Source organism: Parasteatoda tepidariorum, chromosome 6 (assembly GCF_982258835.1).
Source record: "Parasteatoda tepidariorum strain Cologne lab strain chromosome 6, Ptep-v5.0, whole genome shotgun sequence".
Classification (NCBI taxonomy): Eukaryota; Metazoa; Arthropoda; class Arachnida; order Araneae; family Theridiidae; genus Parasteatoda; species Parasteatoda tepidariorum.
In genome coordinates, this window is record NC_141760.1 from 3,329,039 (window position 1) to 3,352,735 (window position 23,697).

The 23,697-nt window shown below is 28.8% G+C and overlaps 1 protein-coding gene across 8 annotated transcripts in view; it reads right to left on the minus strand.

Annotated features, from left to right (window-relative positions):
* The window catches only part of LOC107440321 (long-chain-fatty-acid--CoA ligase 6), an 85,101-nt gene that overhangs the window by 15,456 nt on the left and 45,948 nt on the right, over window positions 1-23,697 (minus strand). For all 8 annotated transcript variants that reach the window (XM_087165313.1, XM_087165320.1, XM_087165316.1 and 5 more), the window contains exons 8-15: window positions 22,266-22,298; window positions 16,985-17,107; window positions 14,958-15,035; window positions 14,733-14,867; window positions 13,296-13,378; window positions 10,716-10,866; window positions 7,260-7,332; window positions 3,854-3,942 (exon numbers count right to left, since the gene is read on the minus strand). In XM_087165313.1, coding sequence (XP_087021439.1) covers window positions 3,854-3,942; window positions 7,260-7,332; window positions 10,716-10,866; window positions 13,296-13,378; window positions 14,733-14,867; window positions 14,958-15,035; window positions 16,985-17,107; window positions 22,266-22,298 — 765 coding nt within the window. The remainder of the gene's footprint in view (window positions 1-3,853; window positions 3,943-7,259; window positions 7,333-10,715; window positions 10,867-13,295; window positions 13,379-14,732; window positions 14,868-14,957; window positions 15,036-16,984; window positions 17,108-22,265; window positions 22,299-23,697) is intronic.

Here is a 23,697-nt window from a genome sequence, read left to right on the forward strand (position 1 = left end):
CAAAAAAAAAACGATTTGAATCTCAGAAGAAAAAAATAAATAAACATTATTTTTTGGGCAATAATGTTTTAGTATTAGAATTATATCTAATCAATAAAAAACAAAGTAGTAGAAAAAAATAATTACTGCTTAAAATAGAAAACAAAAAAAAAATTGACAGTTATGAAAATATTAATTGCTCGATCCTCCATTTTGAACCAGAACGATTCAAGCGAGAAGAGGAAATTCCCGTGGGTAGATTGAGGAGAAAAATTCATTTCCTCCTTATTTGTCATTCAAGTTGAGGGCGGGGAAGTGACAAACTCTTATTTTTTCTCTGATCATTGGCTATCAATCAAGCATAAAAGCGCGGCATGCTGATTGGGTTCGCTTTATTTTTTCTTGTGTGACTGAAAGTGACTCCCCCTCCAAGTTGAACTTTGCTGTGTTTACCCTTTTTCACAGTATTTCTTCCTTCCCTAACACTCTAATAAAAAGGTTCCAGAAAATGCCTCGTTTACTAGCCAGCTGCATAGGAGAGAAGGGGGGAGGAGACTCAGTTGTGCTCTTTTGAAAACAAATCTCCCTCCTTTCTTGCATTCCAGAGGAGGAGCGTCACTAAACGGTAGATCTTCTCTTTCTGGTGATTTATGGGTTCAATTCATAAATCACTAGAAGCTAGAAAAGGAAAAAATGTATCAAAAGACCTCTCTTTTTTTCTTCTTTTTTTTTAAGAGAGGGGAAGATGAAGAGATGTTTGTTTATTTTGATTGTTAAAAAGTGTCCGGGAAGTGGACCCTTCCAGAAAAGGGACGTTTTCGACAGTCATGACGAATTCGTCAGTCATGACATTGGTATTAATTCATCGGAATTGAAAAAAAGCCACGAGGAAATAATCAAGCAACTACGAACAGCTGCCGAAAAAAGGGACCATTAACTATGTGGATTTACAGTAGAATCGGTTTAAATTGAGAATGTTAAAAAGTGACTCTTAAATTGAATCCTTTAATTAATTCTCGCGTGTCGTACTAACATTATAAAAAAATTATCAGAATATAAAAAAAATAAGTGAAAATTGTCATAAACGACATCAATTATAATGGAATCGTTGCAAATTAAACGCCTTAAAAAGTAATAATTCAAATTTGAAATTTGAACGTTGAAATATAGGGGGGAAATATAAAAACCATATGTAAAAGCTGATGAAATTATAAATAACTGCCGAATTAACTATTAGGTTTTCCGTAAAGTTCGTGGAATACATTATCTAGTATTATAGACTCGACACCAACTTTCAGAACGACCCAGTATCATTCGACGAAAGGAAATTCTTATAGAATTGTCACGAATCAAACATCCTAATAGCATCATATTAAAAATATTGGAATTTGAAAAATCATGCGAAAGGGGCCGATAAATAACAGCTGAAAATCCTATCAAAAATGGTGAGGAATTGTGATAGAATCGAATGCATGAAATAGTGATAACTCAATTTCAAATATTGTATTAAACATATCGACATTTGAAAAACCGTGTAAAAGGGCTGAAAAATTTATTAATAACTTCCGGAAAAACCATCAGCAAACACCTTGAAATTACGATAATCATGAATCGAACATATCAAAAAGGGATATTGCAAATTCGAAATTCTCTCATCATAACAGCCAGGGAAGACATTTACGCGCTATAGCGCGTAAAATACGCAAAAAATTGAAATCGGACGCAAAAAAATGATCGCTACGCGTCCCGCGGGACGCGTAAATTTTTGAAGAAAGTTTATAAATTTCCCGACTTTTTAATCTTTGATATCGAAACATTTTAATAAAATCGAAAAATTGGGACGCAAAAAATAAATCGGTATGCATCCTCGGTATATAAAAAAAAAAAAACCCCTGTCTCCAGAGTTAGACCAACACATGTTAGACACACAGGTGGGAAACCAGTTCTATGACTCAAAATGTTGACCATTATAGCACTTAGAGGAGATATTAGGGTAGAGAGAGCTAGTCTATTGTTTGGGCTCTGAAAACTTGTTCCAAGATGGGGGTTTCCATTTTGGCGAAAAATTCATAGCTGGCGGTCGCATCGTACAGGAATATTTTCAAGAGTACTAAAGATTTTTTCTCTCTTTTATTTTATTTTGAATGCTTTCCCAATTTTATTCGTGATTGTAAAAGATAAGCTTTCAAATAAAAATACATTATAGTATGTGTGCTACATTTAGTTATTTACTTTTAATTTCTTAATCTTAAAAAGCTAATAACATATTATTTAAGTATGACTTTGCCAGACAATGAAATAAAAATAATGATTTAAACGATAGTTAAAAAAGGCACTAGCATAAATATTAAAACCCGGAACAAGGCAAAATAAACGGAATTCAAAAAAAAAAAAAAAAAAAAACCTAATGATAAAATTTATGAATAGAAAGAATTAATTTATTGAGTGCGAAATTTATCGCGAAAAGAAAAAAAATCAAACATAGTGGAATCAGAAAAACAAAACTGTAATCTGCTTCATAAAATAATCCTATGTTTAAATTAATAAACAATTCTCTTATTTTATTTTTTTTTTTTTTTGTTGATAAAAACAACATTTTTAATTACTGCAGATGTGATTCCACACCAAGAAAAACCGCAACCAATTGATACCGCACTTCCAAAGAATGAGAATTTATTCAAAAGAAAAAGATTTTATTTTTATTAGTTGATGTCAAATAAATATATTTTTCTCTTTTCTTTTTCTGTTCACTGATATGCATGCAATGCATTTTCCCCACCCCCCTCGTAAATCAAGCAGAAAACGAAATCAGCATGCCACACCCTTGAGTTTGATTGACGGCCTAAAGGAAAAAATAAAACATTCCTCCCTTCCCTGCCTTCAAGGTCACAGAGGAAATGACGTTTCTCTGGGTAAACGGGGAAAAAAAATTTTCCCCTTCCTTACATTTTCCTCTACTCAACTTCAAGGATGAGTCCAAATTCCGCTTTTTTCGTTCTAGTTTAAAATGGTGGGAAAATCGAGCAAAATTTTTCCCGGTTTTCTGGATACCGGAAAAATGGTTCTCTACTGTATTTGTTTAAAAAATTATGTAAAGGACCCATTTTTTTTCAAAAGGACCCAGTTATTTAAAAGTCATGGGTCCCAGGGACCCGGGATTTTGAAAGCCTAGTGTCTTCCCTGACAGCATTGTATTAAATATATAGATTTTGAAAATTCATGTGAGAAAAGCCGAAAAAATGACAGCTTTCGAAAAAATTATCATCAGATGGCGTGAAATTCAGATGGAAATACCATGAATCAAGCTGACTAAATACTGATAACTCAAATTCGAATTTCAAACATCATATCGTATTAAAAATATCGAATTTGATAAAGTGTGTGAAAAGGACTGATAAAATAATAAATTTCTCACAAAAAACCCATCATACAACAACGAGAAATTGTGATACAATCATCACTAATTCAGTGCATCAAATTCGAATATCGTGAAAACATATTAAACATTTAATCTTTAATGTTGTAACGTTTAATCTTAATTATTCTCTTTTCTTCCCCTAATAAAATCAATTGACTGCAATAAAATTGGAGATAATTTTTGCAGAATCTGTGTAAACTGATTTATGTTTTACTTTAAGGAAAGGCTTTAAAATCAATTTGCATTTGATTAGATCAAACATAAAATTTAATTTTCTAATAACGTTTTCTTTGTAATAAAGTTTAGCTTCAAACCGTGAATTGTTACTTAAATTACTCACTAAATAATTTCTTATTTTTTTGTTTCAACAACAAATAATTTGAAATATTTCAATTGAAAATAGTATTTTCAACAAACAAAACAATACTTATGGGAATAATAAGTAAGAAGGAATACCTCTCCTTTCCCTTCAGAAGCAAAGTATTTCATATCAGGCACATCGACTAATTTGATTTTACAGCATGGGATTGGAGGTCCTACATTGTCTGAAACACAAAACAATAAATTTTACACATGTTTTTTTCTTGTACTTCTTATTTATTTAGGCAATTAATGTTAATGTGATTGAAAAAAGTTTACTTACACATAATTTTGGTCACACATAAAAATTTTAAAAAAATAATAACAATTTTAAAAAAAAACTTTTTTGACGAACTTTAATTTAAACAAGATGTTGTTCTATTAAATGAAATGTTGACAACATGCTTTTCTGATTTTTTTTTCATTATACATTAATCAGTTTGTTGTAAGAATAATATTTTTTTATTGTAATTTTTATATGCACTATGATTTTCTGTAGAAATTCAGCAAATTTTAAAACAGACAACATAGATAATCAAGCAGTTTTAAATTATCTATTCCTTAGCTCCTTTCATAATAAAAAGTTGATTAAAAATTATTAGTAATGCATTCTTCATTCCAAAAAAATAAATGTGAATCATAATTTACATAAAAATGTGTTGTATTGCCTATTATAGCAAACTTAAGCTTTTCTGTTTGTGAGACTGAAAAAGTAGTTTCAATTTTTTTTCTTCTGTTTCCCAGTTACAGTTTCACTATTCTTGAAAATAGGTTTGAAGTAATACACACACAGAATATTAAATTTTCTTTAAATTAGTATTAACAATCTTCTTTTTCAAATTAATCTGTACATCATTTCTTGCTCCTTCAACTAAGTTATACCAATCCCCCCCTACTTCTTTTATTTGACATTTTCAGTCAGTTATTTGAATTTCCCATGCTGGAACATTAAGTTACATTTAAATTAAGTTTCCACACATTCTATCCTTCAAACTAGTTAGAAAAATTCTAGTTTCAACCACTTTGACTGTTTTATTTGAAAGATTTAATTTAGCTTAGCTTCCCAATATTTATATTATTTAAAAGCTGTTTTCACTTGCTTTATTCAGGGTGAATAAAAAATTTACACCACACATGATCTTCAATCCAGATAATTTGTCAGATATATTAAAAAATTAATAAGGCCTATTTTCACTAATTTTTTTGAATACTCACGTGATTTCTCAATCTTTTTTCTTTTTTATTTGAGCTTTTCCTAGGAGATTATTTAAATTCTTATAATTTTAAAAAGGCATTATTATGAAGAGAGAATTCTGAATTTAATATAACTCTTTTTGACATGATAATTACTGACGATTCCTCATTTCAGATTCCTTTACCACTTAGATCGTTTTTCAGGGGTTATTTGTTTTTCTGGCCAATTCAACACATTTTGTTTCGTTAACCGAATAGTAAAATTTGAAAAATGTGCTATAAAAACAATGCATGCATATAACTATAAAAACAATGCATGAACAATAAATAAGTAGATTAAGGGTGGTCACTGCAGAATACAGGGATGAGATTAGCCAAAACGCAAAAAAGCTGAATTTCCACGATACTAAATTTTACGCAAAAGCAACCCTTTAATAATAAATTACAGACAGTTTAAGGTAATAAATAATGTATTGACATACAATTGTGTACTAATCTATTATTATAAAAACGATTACATTGATACTTAACATTTAGTGAAGAAAAAAATTACTAATTGAAAAAATAAAGCTGGAAATTATATTTTTCCTCAGTTCACATAAGAGACAATTACTACTTGAAAAACTACCTGGTTTAGCAAATTAAAACTTCTGAGAATATAAATTAATATTTCATTTCTTTTAATAAATACTGTTATGTGATTTATAGCAAATATATCAGTAATATTACTTTTTAAATTATATTGAAAAAAAAACTTTAACAATGGACCAAATCATTCTGTTCATATTATAGTCTAATCTAAATACAGCCCTCTGAAACATATCAATAACAGTGAAGTAGAAATATATAGTAACTCCTTAACATACAAAAATTGCTATTTTACTTTGAAAAATTACATGACAATCAGCAACTGTTTAGCAAATTGTTTTTTATTTGAAAAGAATTTTGCACTTAATAGCATAAATAACAGCAATTATAAATAAAATTTTGATAATGAGCTAATTAACTCTTTTTCCCCCAAAATTTTTTTTAATTAAATCCCTTTTTAAGTGATTACTTTTGTTTGCTTTATCTTTTATGTTTGCCATATTTAGTCGTTAGTCCATCTTCAAACATCTTGTGACAAATCCTATTTTTTCTTCTTTGCAAGCACAGAATGTAAGTTTTGAATATATTCCCTTCCAGTTTCTCTGATGTTGTAACACATATACTAATAATCGTCGTTAGAAAAACAGTCACCTTTATAGTAACTAATTAAAAAAAAAATTTACTTCTTACAAGAATCGCGATAGTTGATCTTAAAATTGCGTGAATATGAATAACAATTATGGATTTTGAAATCACATGAATATGAAACTAGATATACGATTTTGAAAATGAGAAAATACAAACTGGGATATAGAATTTTTAAAACGCGTAAATACAAATCACGATTCATAATTTTTAGATAGCGTAAATACGAATCATGATGCATAATTTTTAGATTGCATAAATAAGAATTATGATGCATAACTTTTAGAATGCGTGAATGCGAATCTCAATGCCTTATTTTAAAATCGCGTATAAATACGTTTGAACTATGAAAATCGGATCTAGGAGGGCAGGTAAAAAATTCGGAAAATCTTATCTGCTGCGGGTAAAAGGGGAGAAAATAGGTAAAATAAGTAAAAATGAGAAAGGATTGGTAGCTATGTAGTTTGAATTTTCTGCTTCTCTTTGAAAATCGGTGAATTTTCTGAAAAAACGGAATACTTGTAAAAAAAAATGAAATTTTTAGAAAATCTGAATTTTTGATTAAAAAAAAAGCTGAAATTTAAGAGATAAAAGTGCAAAAATCGGAAATCCGCTAAAAAGCGGAAAAATCTCATCCGTGAGAATATCATGAATAATCATGGTATACATACATGTGTGTGATGTTATAATAGATATATGCACACATCACATGATGTAAAGTGAAAGAAATTTGAAAAACGTGCAAAAAGCCAAAGAAACGATAAAAACAATGCGTAGTAGATTAAGGGTGGTCACTGCAGAATACCATGAATAATCATGGTATACATACATATGTGTGAGTTGTGATAATAGATATATACACACATCTAATGATATGAAGTGAACCAATTATTCAGTCCTTATAAAAAGAAAATTGATGTTTAAAACCAATATATTAAAACTAAATTAAACTTAACTCAGTAGCGCGACTTCCCATAGAGGTCCAAGACCTACTGTCCCACTCCTAGAGCTCTGGGGCAAAGGGTTATGAACCTACTGAAAGGAAGGAAACATTCCTATATTAAAAACAACTTACCAACACTTATGTCACCTGGAGTGGTCACTGTACAAGGAGCAACACATTCAGTCTGCCCATAACCAAGCACAATCTACAACAGAACAGTCCATTGTTGTTATGTTAATCTCATTTTTAAATTAAATTCACAAAAAGGATGAAGCATTCAATGAAAACTTACAACTGTATAATATTAAAAGAGGCACCCCTGAATTGCACAAAAGATTAGAAATGACTTAACACTAGAACGCCGGACGGTGTCATTTCGACACCTGACGATTTAAAATTAACTGTAGAATTCGGATTTTTTCTTGGGTTTCTTTGATTCTTTGTGACTTTTATTGATTCTTTATTTAGAATTTGCATGCCTAATTAAAAGTCTTTTATTTTAATAAAAAATTATTTATCGATGATTTTGCCTAGAACGCCGGTTTGGTGTCAATATGACACGTCAACAGTTTCGATTCGTCTATTGAAAAAGTTCGTTCGTTTTTACTTTTTTTCGTCAACAAATTCAGTGTAACATTTTTTGGAACGCTGCCAAATCAATTTTGACCTTGATCACGCAGATCTACTTCGGATTTTGTTTGCGAGAGTAATGTGTCTGTCGTTTCTTGTCCAGAAATTCTGATTCCGTTTTTCATCATCTCTTTTGTTTTATATCAACATATATATTGTTTATATTATATATTACATTTTAAAATGTCTCGCAAACGGGGTCTGACTCATGAAAAAATAACAGCGCTGCTCAGAGAATTATCTGACAATGAATCCGATGGTGGTGAGTTGTCGGATATGGATGAAGATTGTGCTAATGAAAATTTTGTTCGGCGAGAAGAATTTGACTCTGAAAGCGAAGAGGATATCGATGAAAATTATAATTCTCAAATTAATGACATATTTATTTCCCGTGATGGCTCGCAGTGGAAACAATGCATTCCTGGAAATACAGTAGGCAGATTTTCCCGCCAAAATATTTTGAAGGAGACCAGTGGAGCAACAAGTTATGCAAAGAGAAACATTGACAGCGAGAGTGTTTTGAGTGCTTGGCTGCTTTTAGTTGACAAAACAATTTTGAATCATATCACGAAATGCACAGAAACAGAAGCTCGTAGAGTGCTAGAAAATGATGATTGGTCTCTCTCAAGAGAAGAGCTTTTAGCATACATTTCCATTTTGTATGCTCGAGGAATCTCAGGAGCTAGAAATCTAGAACTACACTCATTATGGTCCTCCTCATGGGGCTTGAATTTTTGCAAAGAAACAATGCCTAGAGACAGATTTTGTGAAATTTCAAGATATCTAAGATTTGATTTGAAATTGACACGCTGTGATAGATTGAAACAAGATAAATTTGCCATGATATCGGAAGTTTGGAATCGTTTTATTGAAAATTGTGTTACGTGCTACAAACCAGGTCAGAATATAACAATAGATGAACAATTGTTTCCTAGTAAAACTCGATACCCTTTTACTCAATTTATAGCATCAAAACCTGACAAATATGGGCAAAAATTCTGGCTTGCTGCAGACGTGGAAACTAAATATGTTCTAAATGCATTTCCTTACTTGGGAAAGAATGAAGAACGAGATAAAAATCAGAGACTATCTGAATATGTAGTTTTGAAACTTATTGAACCCTTCCAAAATGTGGGACGAAATGTGACTGTTGATAACTTTTTTACGTCTCTGGAATTAGCAAAGAAGCTAAAGGAAAAACGAACTAGTTTAGTTGGTACGATGAATAAAGCCAGACGCGAGATTCCAGATTGTATAAGAACTGGAAGAGAAGAGTTATATTCAACAAAAATATTAAAAAATGAAGAATCTGGATCAACACTTACTGCTTATCAGTGTAAGAAGAAAAAAAATGTGATTATACTGAGTTCCATGCATGCCAGCATTGATATTGCAAATAACTCAAAGAAAACTCCAGAAACCATAAAATTTTATAACGAAACAAAATTTGGCGTAGATATAGTAGATCAGATGTGCAGGCAATATTCAGTCAAAGCTGGGTCAAGGAGATGGCCTGTCCATACTTTTTATAATATTTCAGACTTCGCGGCAATAAATGCCTGGATTATTTTCAAATGTGTAACAGGGAAGAAATTATCGAGACGCAGTTTTATTCAAAATTTAGCTGAAGAATTAAGAGCAGATTGCAATAAAAAACCCATTGAAAGAAAGCGAAAGATTGAAAAAGAATGCGAAGGTGTAATTCCTCCCAAGCGTAAAAAGTGTGAAATAAAAAAATGCAATGGTAATGTTACGAACAAAATATGTACCTCTTGTAATAGGATGGTATGTGGAAAATGCACAAAGAACATAATTTATCAGTGTATAGACTGCGATTAAGTAAGTAGTTTAGTTTTTCAAGATGTGTTATTTGTGGTATCAAGAAACAAAATTTATGTTTTATGTAACTGTCAAAACTATTTGTTGCCTTGTTATAAATAATCATGTTACTATAATATTTTTTTTTAATCGAGAATAATAATCTAAAAGGTAAATATGTTGGCATTATTAATTTTCTATATAAATATTATTACCAAATGAAAAGAGCATTTTATTAAAAACAATATTTAGTTGAGTTTCCACTGGTGTCAAAATGACACCGTCCGGCATTCTAGGGGTAGAAGAATAGCCGGCGTTCTAGTGTTAAGTCACCTTTCACTTTTATTTTCCTAACTTTTTTTTTTTTGAGATTGCACATATCTTTAACTCAATACTAATTATTTTCAATTCATTTTACTTTTCATGACTCAGAATATTTTAGAAAAATAACTAGAACAACTTCAAAAATCTATCCTTGACAGGAATGTGTCAGCATCAAGACTGGATATTAGTGCCTTAAAAACGAAAGGTAATTTAATTTTATCTCATTCAACTTAAATCAATTTCCACATATGTTTAATATTATTCAGTGCAAAAAAAAAAAAAAAAAAAAGATGTCTACGAAAACCCTCAACTTGGAAGATATATTGAATTTCATCAACGATATGAATAGTGCTAAACACTAATTTATTTATCTACACAATCACTGAAAAATCAAATTATTATGGCAGACCAAAGTCGGAAATATCAGTCACTAACTTTTCTAGCTTTCTTTTGTCTCATCAGAATTAACTTGTTGTGAATTAGTGGTGAATTAGGGTAAAATAAATTAGCACAAGGGTAGAAAGAGCACATTAGGGTAGCACAAGGGTAGAAAGAAACCAACAATTTAGGGAAGGCAATTTTTGTATTCTTTACATTATTCCCTCTTTTATTGCTCAGAGGTTAAAACATATTTCTGTCTATTGTTACAATGAAAAATATTGTTGTTGTTTTCTTTTAAAATTATTAAAAAATTACTAAAAATTCAATCAAAACATTTAAAGAAGGTAAGTTTTTCTTTTATGAATTGTACAGAAAAAAATTAAATAAATTAATTTTCATATTTTTTTTAAAAAAAAAGAAAAAAAAAAGACTTACGACACATCCCAAGGCACAACGGAGAAATGTGAGAATGTGACCAGCTATAGGAGCAGAACCAACTACAATCAGCCGCAGTCGACCACCCAGTTTATCTTGTATTGGTTTCAAGACAGTCCAGTCCCATACACTGTTATTACGAATTATGTCCCTGAAATAAATGCAATCATTATTTACACAGAAAATAAATAATTTCATTCTTTTAATCATTCTCGAGAACTCTGAAATTTGTAATGATTTTTTAATGTTATATAAACAACTCAAACTTAAAAAATAAATAAAGCAATAAAAAAAACATTCACTTTGTTAACATTTTTCTCCTTCATCTCATAAAAATGGCCAATCATCATGAAAAGGACCTATATTACCTTATTTTTCTCTTTTTCAACTTAGCCAAAAATACTAGAGGCAAACATTCTTTTTAATATCATGACTCTTAGATAATTTTTACTCAAGAATCAGTTGTCAAAAATTCACAGTATTTGTTGATTAGGACTGAGCGATGCAAGAAATTTTATATCATGATATATCGTCTGACAGACATCGCGATAGAGTGATGTATCAAGATATAACATATGTTTGAAAATTATTTCTTTTGAATCGAAACTACACAATCTGCAATCAATCTAAAATAAATAAATTGATAACAAAAGAAAATGTTAATTCCAAAAAAAATGCTTTTATAACATCAATAGCATTGCCTACTTTGTTCAATTAAAATAATAAAGACGGATTGACTTCAGACCAATGTGCAAGCTTAGTTTTACTTATTTACATATATAAAAAATTTTAAAAAATTAATGTAATAAACAATCAAAAGTAATTGTGCATATAAGTAAAACAACTTTTAAATTATTTGTAGGAAAAAAACATGCTTTTGAGACATGGTTAGAACTTTTTTTATTGATTTATTTAGAATAACAAAGTTGTATTGAATAATGGTGAAATTCTATATGCAATAAACGTAAAAACAAATTTAAGTTTTGTTTCATTTATTTATTATTATTATTTTATTTATTATGATTATTTTATTTATTATGATTTCATTTATTATTATTATTATTTTTTATTTATTTATTTGAAAATGAAATAGACTTAAGATTTATGTTTAAAAATTATCTTCTTCTTCTTCCTTATCCCCAAAATATACTGAATACCTAATAAATTACTAAACAAACACGTATTCAAAGAAGAAAAGTTTCTAAAAATACTAAAAATCAATGGTACTATTGTTAAAATATTAAAAAAGAAACAACTTTTAAACCGTTAAAACATTACTTAACTTTTTATTTAATTAAAAAAATTTAGTCATTTTAAGTATGAGCTGAATTTTTAAAAAAATAAATAAATAACGCAAACTTTGTTTAAATTTTTTCAAAACAAAAACAATGTAAGATTTAATTAAGAATTTAAAATAATGCTAACATATATAGAATAAATGATTCTTTAAAAATAGAATAAAAAAATGGCTAGAAAAACTAACAAAATACACATAAGTGCCAAATTTTTTTTTTATAAAAAAAATAAAAAATAAATTTTTTTTTAAAAAAAAAACGCTGCTTTTAAAAAATTAAGAACAAAATAAAAAAATGGATTCAAAAGAAACGTAAACTTTTTTTAAATTTTTTATAATTAAAACAATTGAAGATTTATTGGTTTAAAAATAATCATACTTAACAAATATTAAAATAGTAAAATAATAAAAATTATTATACATAACAAGCATTAAATAGATTTTAAAAAAAACTTTTTATAACAAAGTATAAGTTACCTAGATACAAAACACCGCCTTTAAATTGCATCGCTTTAAATAAAAGAAAAGTTATTAAAAAAGGTAATGAAGAATACTTTATTTACTTATAATTTCTCTTCATCAATAGAGTTCAGAACAAAAATTCAAGAGAAAAAAAATTCGAATAACAGCGATTATATAGCGAACGCAAAGTCACTGTAGGCCTACTAAAACTAATCGACAAAAAACGTAAATCCTGACAAACAAACAAAAAAAAAGGATGAAATAATATACAACGATTGCTAAGTAGCAAAAGTCCCACTGAAACTAGTTTACAAGAAACGTTAAATCACAACGAAATAAAATGCACAGTGACCGCAAAATAAATCCTGCAGAAAATAATCTTCAAGGTTGTATCTCCTTTGATTCAATGTCTAAAAAAAATGTAAAGAACAATATCTTACTTGTCTAGATAGTACTGTCAAACAAAGAAATAGATAAAAGACAAAATTTTTACTTTATGCACATAAAACACTTATAACTTGAAAACTGTTAGTCATATCATCCCATAGTCTATTTCTTTCGATTCATCATTTAAAAAAAAAAAAAAAAAAAACACATATGGGATACATCTTTGCCTAGATAAGAATAATTAAATTTTTTCCAACCTTTCAATGACCGACGTAAAATTACTTCCCACTAAGAGAAGGAGGGTGCTGCTGGGATGCTTAGACTTTCACAAATTTTTGAAGTATTTTAAATATTAATTGAATCAAAATAAAATTTATACATTTAATACCCATTTTTACAAAATAGCAGCTGAAACAGATATAAAATACTTTACTAACTTTTCAATTTCAGCCTTTTTACTTTCAATGGCCATATTCAGCAACATTTTTTTAATTTTACTTGAATTTGCTTCCTCTTGAATCTAAAAATAAAACAATTCTATCAAACAAATTCTTCCACACAATAATATTCACAAAGAGTAATAAAAACATTTTTTTTTTACACTGTGGCTTCTTGAAGGAGGGCACTCTGAAAAAATATTCCTTTACTTTTTCTCAGATTTCATCACGATAGTTTTATCAAATCTCCCTGATTTTCAAGACTCCAGACAAAAATTTTATTATTCATTTTCTAGCAATATTATTTATGTGCAAAAAATAAACTTGATAATAAACAAAGATTTTTTTAGTTACCACAACATTTTTGTCATAACAATAACAGCATAAAAGGAGAAAGGGGCAGTTAAGAGGTACAAAAAATGACCTCATTTCTTGCATCCATTTATAACACATCAAAAATAACTGTAAGCTTCGTTAAAATGCATGAAGTAAACTAGAGAGAAAACATTTGTTTTCAGATAGAATGAAATAATGTTTTTTTAATTATAAACTCAAATTTTTTTGATATTTTGTATTGAATGTTAAATCTACTTATATCTTAAAAATAATTTTAAAAATTAATGATTTTAAAAATAAATGCATTAATGAAGCAAAAGCTCTTTTAGTAAATATCTATATATTAATATAAATTAAAACAAAACTAAGCATTTGAAAATGTGTTACAATTTTGTGGTGTATTTCAAAATGAAGACTCAAAGAAAAGAACTTTTTTTAGGCTTATTTGAAAGAAATTATCTGACAGTTTATAGATTTTTGCAGATTAAAATTCCCTGACTTTTCCCTAATCTGCTCAATTTTCCTGTTTTGTAGCCACCTTGTTCAAAGGTTGAAAGCTTATAATTTTAATTGCATGGTATTGTAAAAAACAAATAATTTATTTACAAAAACTAAAGAATAACATATATTTTTTAAACTAAATTAATGTTTAGTACATAATAGCCTACATTAATTTAATGTTTTTAATAATCTATATAAAAAATCTACATCTGACTCTGAATGTGGTAACACATAGTGATGCGAACCACCCTGGATTTTTGACAGTTTTCTTACATATTTCAAAAATCAGATGACTTCATGAGTGAGTTACCTTTAAAAAAGTATATGTATTTAAAGTTTACAAAATTGTTCTTCAGTTTGTTAAATAATTTAATCAAAAAGATATTTTTCAAAAAAATAATTAGCATTTACTGCAGATATTTTGGAATTGCAAAAAACACTGACACTAAATTAGTAAGTGTGATACTGGTTATATAAAGCATGAAAGTATGTATTTAAAGTAGTAGAAAAGAAAACTTTAGAGAAATATAGAAACCACCAATCAATTCAGAATGGAACACTAAATCATAATGAAATACTAAAATAAACAAAAAAAATCACCTTATCATACATTCTGTTCAAGAGACGAGGTACGCAAGGAATGACAGTCGGCCTGAGAGTCCTAAAATCTTCATTTAAAGTCCTAATGTCTCCCTGGTAGAAACCTACTTGCCCCCCAGTCATGTACAATCCCACCTAAAAATTTAGAAATAGAAAAAAAAATTTAACCACAAATTTATGTCTCACAAGTTTCTTCTCACAAATGAAAATTCCTAATATTATTACCTGGCAACATCTTTCAAACATATGGGCTAATGGCAAAAATGAGAGCATTGTGTCACTGCTGCCAGGAGCCGTCTCACCCTGCGAAAATACCAAGAGAAAAGTAAAAAAAAGTATCACTCATGTTTTGGAAAAACATATGTCTGTATTCAAAAAGCTTTGTCATTTACTTTATAAAAATAAAAACTAAATTACTTTTTTCTAAATCAAATATATTTTTATTAATTTAAAGATTCAGCTAACTCATACCTATTATAGTATACATTGCTGTACCAGCCCATAAGCAAAACATTAGTATGACCTTTGGTTCTAAGCAGTGCTTACATACAGAAGTTGTGAGAAATCAACAATTTAATCGCAATTACTGGTTGGATAGATTATTTAAATCAATTAATTTGTGAGTACTCTAAAACTTTTAGAATAATTCATTAGCACAAAGACAAAAACATATTAGCAATAGATTATTCATTTAAATAAATATGAGAAACAGATAACATGTAATTATTTTTTAAATAAATTATTTAGAATATAAATTAACTGCATTAGTTGAAAGACGTAACTACAAATTTGTTAGCTTCTAAAAATCTAAAATTAATTATTCATATTTTAAATGAATTGTTACGATAATTATAAAAGTGAGGTAGATACTGTTTATAATGTCTCTAATTTATACATCCTCTTGCTACAACCCAAACAATGTAATGATAAATTATTTGTTTTACATGACAAAAAAATGCTAACTATCAATTATACTTCATTACAACAGGTATACTTTATAAAATTCATAAACTATCTGTTTTGCTCATTGATTTATCATCATGGGCTTTACAGATTTATCTAAGAATTTTTCCATGGTCTTGCAGATCAATACAGAGGTTTCTGCTATTAGGCATGTTGGATACAGAAAACTGTTAAAAAGATTACTTGTTAGGCAAAAGTAATCCAAATTAAACAATAAGAGGGTCATCAAAATGGTTTGCCTGATAAGCCTTGCCTTCATCCAATGAAGATTTTGGAAGAAAAAAAAGGTCAGTAGTATACCATATCACCCAGATACACCTAATTTCATTCTTTCACATTCCTAGCTTCAGATAATAATATTTTTCTTAAATAAAATCTAAAAATGCTTTGAAAGCAATTTCATATTTCATTAAAAGAATCTGAAATTTTTAAAAAAAATTGTCGGATGTTTGAGGTTAACAAAAGTGGAATTAGAAAAAAACTGAATAGTTTATTTTAAACTCTAAAAACCAAAGCTTGCAATAGAAATAAAACCAAAAACGAAAGAGCAGAAACTTTTCCTTAAAGAAACTGCAAGAAGTGAAACTACTTTGATAACATTGGTTTATTGAAATTATATAATTATATCTACTGACATGCTACACTAGTAATTACAATTCTATCTAAAGGGCATAAAGGTGTAATTTCTATTATATTTTTGGTTTTACACAGTCAAATACTTCTCTAACAAAATTATTTTGATGTAAACTAACTGTGCTAACAGCTAAATATAGACAGTGATAGATTAATACAAAGAAATTACAAAAATTTTTTAAATATGGACATACAGGCAATGCTATACTATATTTTTAAAAAATTACAAAATGCATTAAATAACATATTTTTGTCATTGGCAAAAATTAATTTAAAAGGGCCAGAATTTGTATAATTTTTAACACTGATAAAAATCATATATTTTAGCTTAATACTAATTTAAATACTTTTTTACTCATTAAAACATTTTATACTCCAAATTAAGCAGATCTTTAACTAAGAAATAAAATTTGAAGTCATTTAATATAAAGCTTTAAAAAAAAATTAAACTACTTAATTATTAAATTAATCAAATTGTTTAGAATCATTAGTTAATATCTAATACTAAATGATACAATCCCTTAACAGTTAATAAAAAAAATTTCAGACATTGCCTACTACCTATAATAACTGCAATATTTTAGTTGCACAGAAAAAAAATCAAACAGTTTTACTTTTTCAAATGAAAAATATAGTCAATGCTTGATGTGACATACCAATTGTAACATCACAGCGCTCACATTAGCAATGATGCTTTTGTGAGTCAACATTACTCCTTTAGGACTTCCAGTAGTGCCGCTAGTATAGCAGATGCACGCTAAAGAATCAGGCTTAGGTGGCTGGAAAAACAAGAATACATATATCATGGCGCATGCATTAGTAGTTTTTAACTAATGATTTCTTTTCACTTAATGTGAAGTTAGAACTAAAATAGATATTTTTCATTTAAAGATAATAAAATAAATTGAAGATTAATTTCAAAAATCAAACTTTCATTGTCACCAAAGCCCTGTGGCCGAATTTTTTAGGGCTTACTGCGACAAACCTCTATCGCACTAATAGCTTTCTGCAAGATATTTTTTACAACAGGGTTCCCACTCTATGATGAGATTGAAATTCAAGGACTTTCCAGGACTTTTCAAGGACCTCAACAAAATTTTCAAGGACCTTAATCTAAGACCAATTTTAAAAATTATTCTCTTCTATTTTACTAGAAGCAACAATGCTTGTTGTGGCAATAATTAAGTTCAAATATAATACCTAAATGCTTTGCCTATATAGAGAGAAGAGAGTATATGTATTATGAACTAAAATTTTTATTTTTTTAAAGACAACCCTACTGGTTTTACATATTAATTCACAAAATCATTTTCAGCACAATCTATAACTAATGGTAATGAGGTGTTAATGGTGAAATCCTTTAATCCTGTTATTTCCATGTGAAGGCTGCATGAAAGACAGAGCTAAATCTTAGGTATTCCATATTCCATGACTATTCCACAACCCCCTCCTCTCCTCTATTAAACATCGTTTCTGAAATTATTCATCCATAATTTACACAACCTACTCTAAATGTTATACAGCAACAATTCTTTCTGAAAATAAAAATTAGAAGGAACATATCCCATTTTCACCATGTTTAAAAGCATTATTCGTTATGTGTAATCCACAACTGCCAATGAATATGACCTGGTGGGAATATTTCTCTTTTAATTCTCACTGAAGCTTCTAATAGAATTTCCAATTGGCATAGGGTCCATCCATGGATAATTGAAGTATTTTAGAGAGCTTTTAACCATCATCCATGCATTTGTAAAAAGATGACAAAATATTTTCTGCAGTTCCATGACCCATAAATTGGGAGGTAAGATACTTAGTGCAAACTTTATTATTAATTCCTTACCATAATGTCCTTCTGCTTAGATTGTAGAGACTGATTTAATGTCTCATCAAAGAGTACAGTGTAGCAATCAACATTCTTCAGCTCATTTATAAGAATCCCTTTGAAGTATAGTGCCAATCCAAAGGAGCCCAAATAGGCTCACTTTGTGGCACTACAAAAAAATTGTCTCGCTATACAGCTATCAGCAAACATTTTGGAGAACAATTTACTGATCCCTTCACAGGAGTTACATGAATAATTACTAGTGACGCACTTCAGACTCCAGAGAATTTCAGCATCAAGCACATTCCTTTTGATCAGATAAGAAGACAATGTTACCTCGGCTACTAAAGTTTCTGTTTCACATGGGGCACACGATGTTGAAGGAGTATTTACACCAGATGAATTAGATGTTGATGTCTTTGGAAAAAGAGAACTCAGGGCATGAGACTGCTTTTTTGTTTTACCTTTCTTTGAAGTGTGATTTCAGAGCAGATTCTTCCATTTTCGCGATATCGATCTCCTTCATGCATAATCGGCACTTGGCTCTGAACTTCTTTTCGGGCATCGATAAAATCCATTCTTTATAAGCTTGATTATCCATCCATTGGGGATTAAAATAGCACTTCCCAGGCATAACTAGTCTAAACTACACAACACAAATACGAAGCCGTGCCTTTGCGAATACGCATTACAATAAAGTTTTGAAATGATGCAAACGTAAGGACAAGTGTTGATGGTAAAACAGCAAATTTATTGAAAACTACAAGGTACATATTGTTACGAAATTCGAGAGTATTCCAGTTTCGATAAGAAAAAAGAAGATCTAAGCATATGCGACAGAAGATGAAGTGGAGTCTCGCCCCGAAAGCATTGATTGTCTGCTGTGCTCCGCGCGCTTGGCAGACACCAAGACGCTAGGCCCGGTTAGAAACGGTGGCGTTAAAAACCACGTGAGAGAGCTCGGGAACAAAACAGAAAGAACGAGAAAGATCCGCGGGTGTTTTATAAAAAGGGCAGCCGGCAGTATTGGACAAATTCAAGGACCTATCAGGTTTTTCAAGGACCTAAGACGTTTTTCAAGCACTTTCAAGGACCTAAATTCAGCAAAAAATAATTCAAGGACTCTCAAGGACCGTGGGAACCCTGTACAATAACAAATATACATGTCACTAATTTAAAGTAACAGAAAAGTTATGTTTACAAGGAAAAAAAACTCTTGGGATTAAATTTTTTTTAATATATGTAACATAAAAAACTTCTATTAATCTTTTTATGTTATCCAAATTAATTATTCTAATCGAAATGCTTTCTCACACATTTAGAAAGCCACATCCTGTTCTTAAATCTATTTTTGGATAAAGTATGCATAGTTATAAGAAAAGATATTTTTCCCTTTTCTCTTTGTGGGAATCGTACGAACTTTTTTAGAAACCAATTGTAATTACTAAGATTTCCCTTTTTCCCTAAAATATAACAAAATAGAAGGAAATTCATTTGCTATTTCCCTAGGACAAAAACTTAAGCACACAGTTTTGGAGTGCGAATTTGAGCTCCGCCATTGATAAGTAAATGCTTTGAATATACTATGTGAGCTTAATAAAGTATTTTTGCCTTCCAACTGCTATCCGCGTGGCCCAACAGCACTCACCATGACTGCCACGCTTTCATATATATATATATATATATATATATATATATTTTAAATGAATATGCAATAATTTTTTTATTTTAATATCATGGGTGATATTCTCACATTTTGTAGGAAGAAAACACTAATTATTTCCTTTTTCGCATTTCATAAATTATCACATCAAAAAATAATAATAATAATAATTAAAAATCGTGAAATCCGTAACACTAAGTACCAAAGAAAAAGAAAAAAAGATTGACAAAATCACACGAATCATACTTATCAAAAAGGGAGGGGGTACTAAATGTGTGCTTTATTCGAGATTCAGTTGTTATAATAAATAATGTATTAAAAATATGGAATTTTAAAAATTGTGTGGAAATAAATGCCCCTCCCAAAAAAAGCGATAGAATCATTGCTTTAAAAATTTAATATTCATATGCGCAATTCGAACTTCTTATATTGTCAGAAATATATCGGATATTTAAAAAAAATGTGGAAATCAATGTCAAAAACTTCCGAAACTACAATGGAAACACTACATGGATTTTTGATAGTATCGGCATAAAGTGAGAGGATCAAAAAGTCATTATTTAAATGTGCAATTTAAATTTTGTGTAGAAATATTAACTGAGAAATAACCGGAATTTTATAAATTCCGTTGAATTCGGTAGCCCTCGCAATAGAAAATCGAAAAAAACGATGAAATTGTCACATTAAAAGTAAATAATTTATGAGTTCCACGTATTGTTCAATTGTATAAAAAACTAAGATTTGTTTTTTTTTTTAAAAATAAGAAAATTTGTCATAAACTGTCGAAAGAATGATTGTAATACTGCATGGATTAACAAGAATATTGGTGCAAAACGAGTGCATCAAATAATTTCTTGAATCCGTGTCCCGTAATTATGTCGGTATATTTCATAGATTCAAGATAAATTAAATCTATTATATTAACTAAGCAATGAAGGACATCAGGATTTCGAAAGAAAAAAAAGTAAAAATTTGTAGCAACAATTGCTAAAAAAAATTATCAAAACACTACAGATATTTATGATAGAATTTGCACCATTTGTCAGTGAAAACTCAAATGCAGGATTTAAAACTTTCATGTGCATAATTTTTTTAAAAAATATTAGATCGATTTTAGTTCAACCATATTCAAAAAAAGTTGGACATTATTTTGCTACAAATCTAAATTTGTAACAAAATAACCCACTCACAGTCAAATTTCGTTAAAATGTGAGGTATGGTACAAAAAAATATATAAGTGAAAGAACACGATATCTAGAATGTAACTGTCTTTTCACCTTTCGCGATTTTGGTCTTTTCTCCTCAGATTTTCTAATTGAAATTCTAGCTGAAACCAGTCACTATCGAATTTTTTTATTCTTAAATAAGAATCGAAAAGTAAAGAGCATTTCTTTTCTCACTCATGCGCATGAAAAGAATATTTTGAAAAATGAAGTATAAGTTTTGTTATATATTAAACTCTGTTATATAATAATTCAAGAGAAAATAATCTTTGTAGAAAAGAAAACCAAAATTATTTCACTTCATTATCGTTCATTTTCATTATTCCCAAATACGAATAGAAAAATCATGAGCATTTTCTTCACATCTGATGAGCGAGAAAAGCATCTTTTGAATATAATTATGAAGAAAATAAAATCTATCAAACATTTCTGCAGAAAATTTTTTTTTTACTTCATTATTCTTTATTTTTCATTCTTCTCAAATAAGAACAAAAAAAAATCAGGAATATTTCTTTCCCCTTCAATGTGCGAAAAAGGCATCTATTAAGAATAATTCTAAATATAAAAAAAATTCAAGAATTTCTGCACAAAAAAAAAGCTTTTTTTTACTCTCTAAAGGAAAATTCTTTCTGCAAGAACTCAGTAGCGTTCTATGACAATGTTGCCGCGATTCTGCCACGGAACACCCAAATATTCAGAATTTGTCAACTCTTTCCCATTCCAAGTAGTTATGGTCAACATAATTTGAAACATTAACTTCAATTATAAAAAATCTCTGAACAACTACTCAAGTTGCTAATAATTCATCCTAAAAATTCCAAATAGAAAAGCCAAAAAAAATTTTTAAAAAATACCCACAAAAAATGAAACCTAAAAATTTAAAACAAAATAATTCCATCTGAAAATTTAAGAACAGTTTAAAAGAATTAAAAAGTTTCTCAGACATTTTATTAAAGTCTGATTTTTTTTTCCTTAATACTCTTTATTCTCAGTAACCTAAATTTTAACTTTATTTCTCAGATACCACTCTTAAGAAGTATTAATAAACATAATTAAATTTAAAAAACTAGATAAAGTTCTTTAATATTGAGTGTACCTTTAGTAAATCTATGAGTAATCAATGTAGTTGAAAAAATTTTGAACATCTCAATGACACAATGACACAATATCACCAAAAAACATTTCTAAAAAAAAAAAAAAAAAGAAAAGGGAAGAAAAACACTTACAATCACATTTTGAGAATGAGCTTCCCCCAGTTTCTAAAAGAAAAAAAATGCAACAGTTCAAACAAAATTAACAAGCAATAGAAACAAGCAATGAAAAGAATTAAAAGCTTAATATGATACTACATTGTGAAGTAAAAACACAAATAAAATTATTTTAGAATGGAAGCAGAAATAGTCACAAAGGAAATCATTAAAATAAAATGCATCCATGTTGATAACACCAAACATCTTTGGAGAGCATTAAATAAGGATAAATATACCTCATCGAATATGAAATTCATTTGGTTGTATGAAATTTTAACATGCAATGTCCAAAATGAGAGCCACCACACAGGAATGTGAAGTTTTTCACATACATCATTAAGACCATTGTTACAGTTTAAATGCAGACAATTCATTTTTAAATGTTTAAAAATGAGCATAATTTTCTAGTTTAAAACTTAAATAAAATCAAAATAGTTTTCAACAGTTTATTAAACAATTCTTCATAATTATTAGGTTGGCATACGTTAAATGTGTGTTCATAATTTTCTACATAAAAAGAAATCCATAGAATAAACAAAGATGCTGAATGTAATCACTGATGATAAAAATATGTATTTTCTTTTTCTACTACCAGCTAGTAATAGGTGAGAAGAAAGCAGGATTCACAAGTTTTTGACAATTAAGAGTTTTATCTGGTTATAATCGTTATGTCAGAAAAAAACCTTTTTGACTTAGTTTTTCACAATTCTTAAAATTATAAAATTTCGACATAGGGAAAAAAATTACTAATTATTATAAATCATTTTGACATTGAACATATTTTTAGTTTCAACAATTACTCTCAAAAAGTCAAAGGGTGTAGAAATTCATAATCTATTATGAATATTAAATTAGAGATGTACAACCAGGGTTTAAGCTGAGTCTAAAAATTCATTAGCAAAAAAGCTAAAATCTGAAAAAAAGTTTTAACAAAATGCTAAAATGCCATTAGGCTTATAAAATTACTTTATATCAAACAAGTACTGTAAGTTATCTGACAAAGAATAGCTTAATGTACAAGAATATCAAAAAGAATACCTATAACAAAAAAAAAACACATTTATTATTTATCAAAACATTTTGGTTTATAATTAACAATCTTCCTTTCTTTCATGTTTGCCCATTTTACAAATGCTTCTTGAAAGTTAAATGCACTTTCAGGGCCCTCAATATTAATCATTAACAAATTGTTTACATGGTTGATTAACAACCTGTTTCGAATATTAGTTTTAATCAAATTAAGGCAGCTAAAGCCCCTTTCACAGTCAACAGTGTGCATTGGTATTGTTGCACAATACTCTATAACAGAAGTTATTAATGGGTACTGTTCAGACACATCATTGGTATATAAAAATAAAAGTAATTCATTAAATGACATGTTTTTACATCGTTGCATTAAGATGTGTTT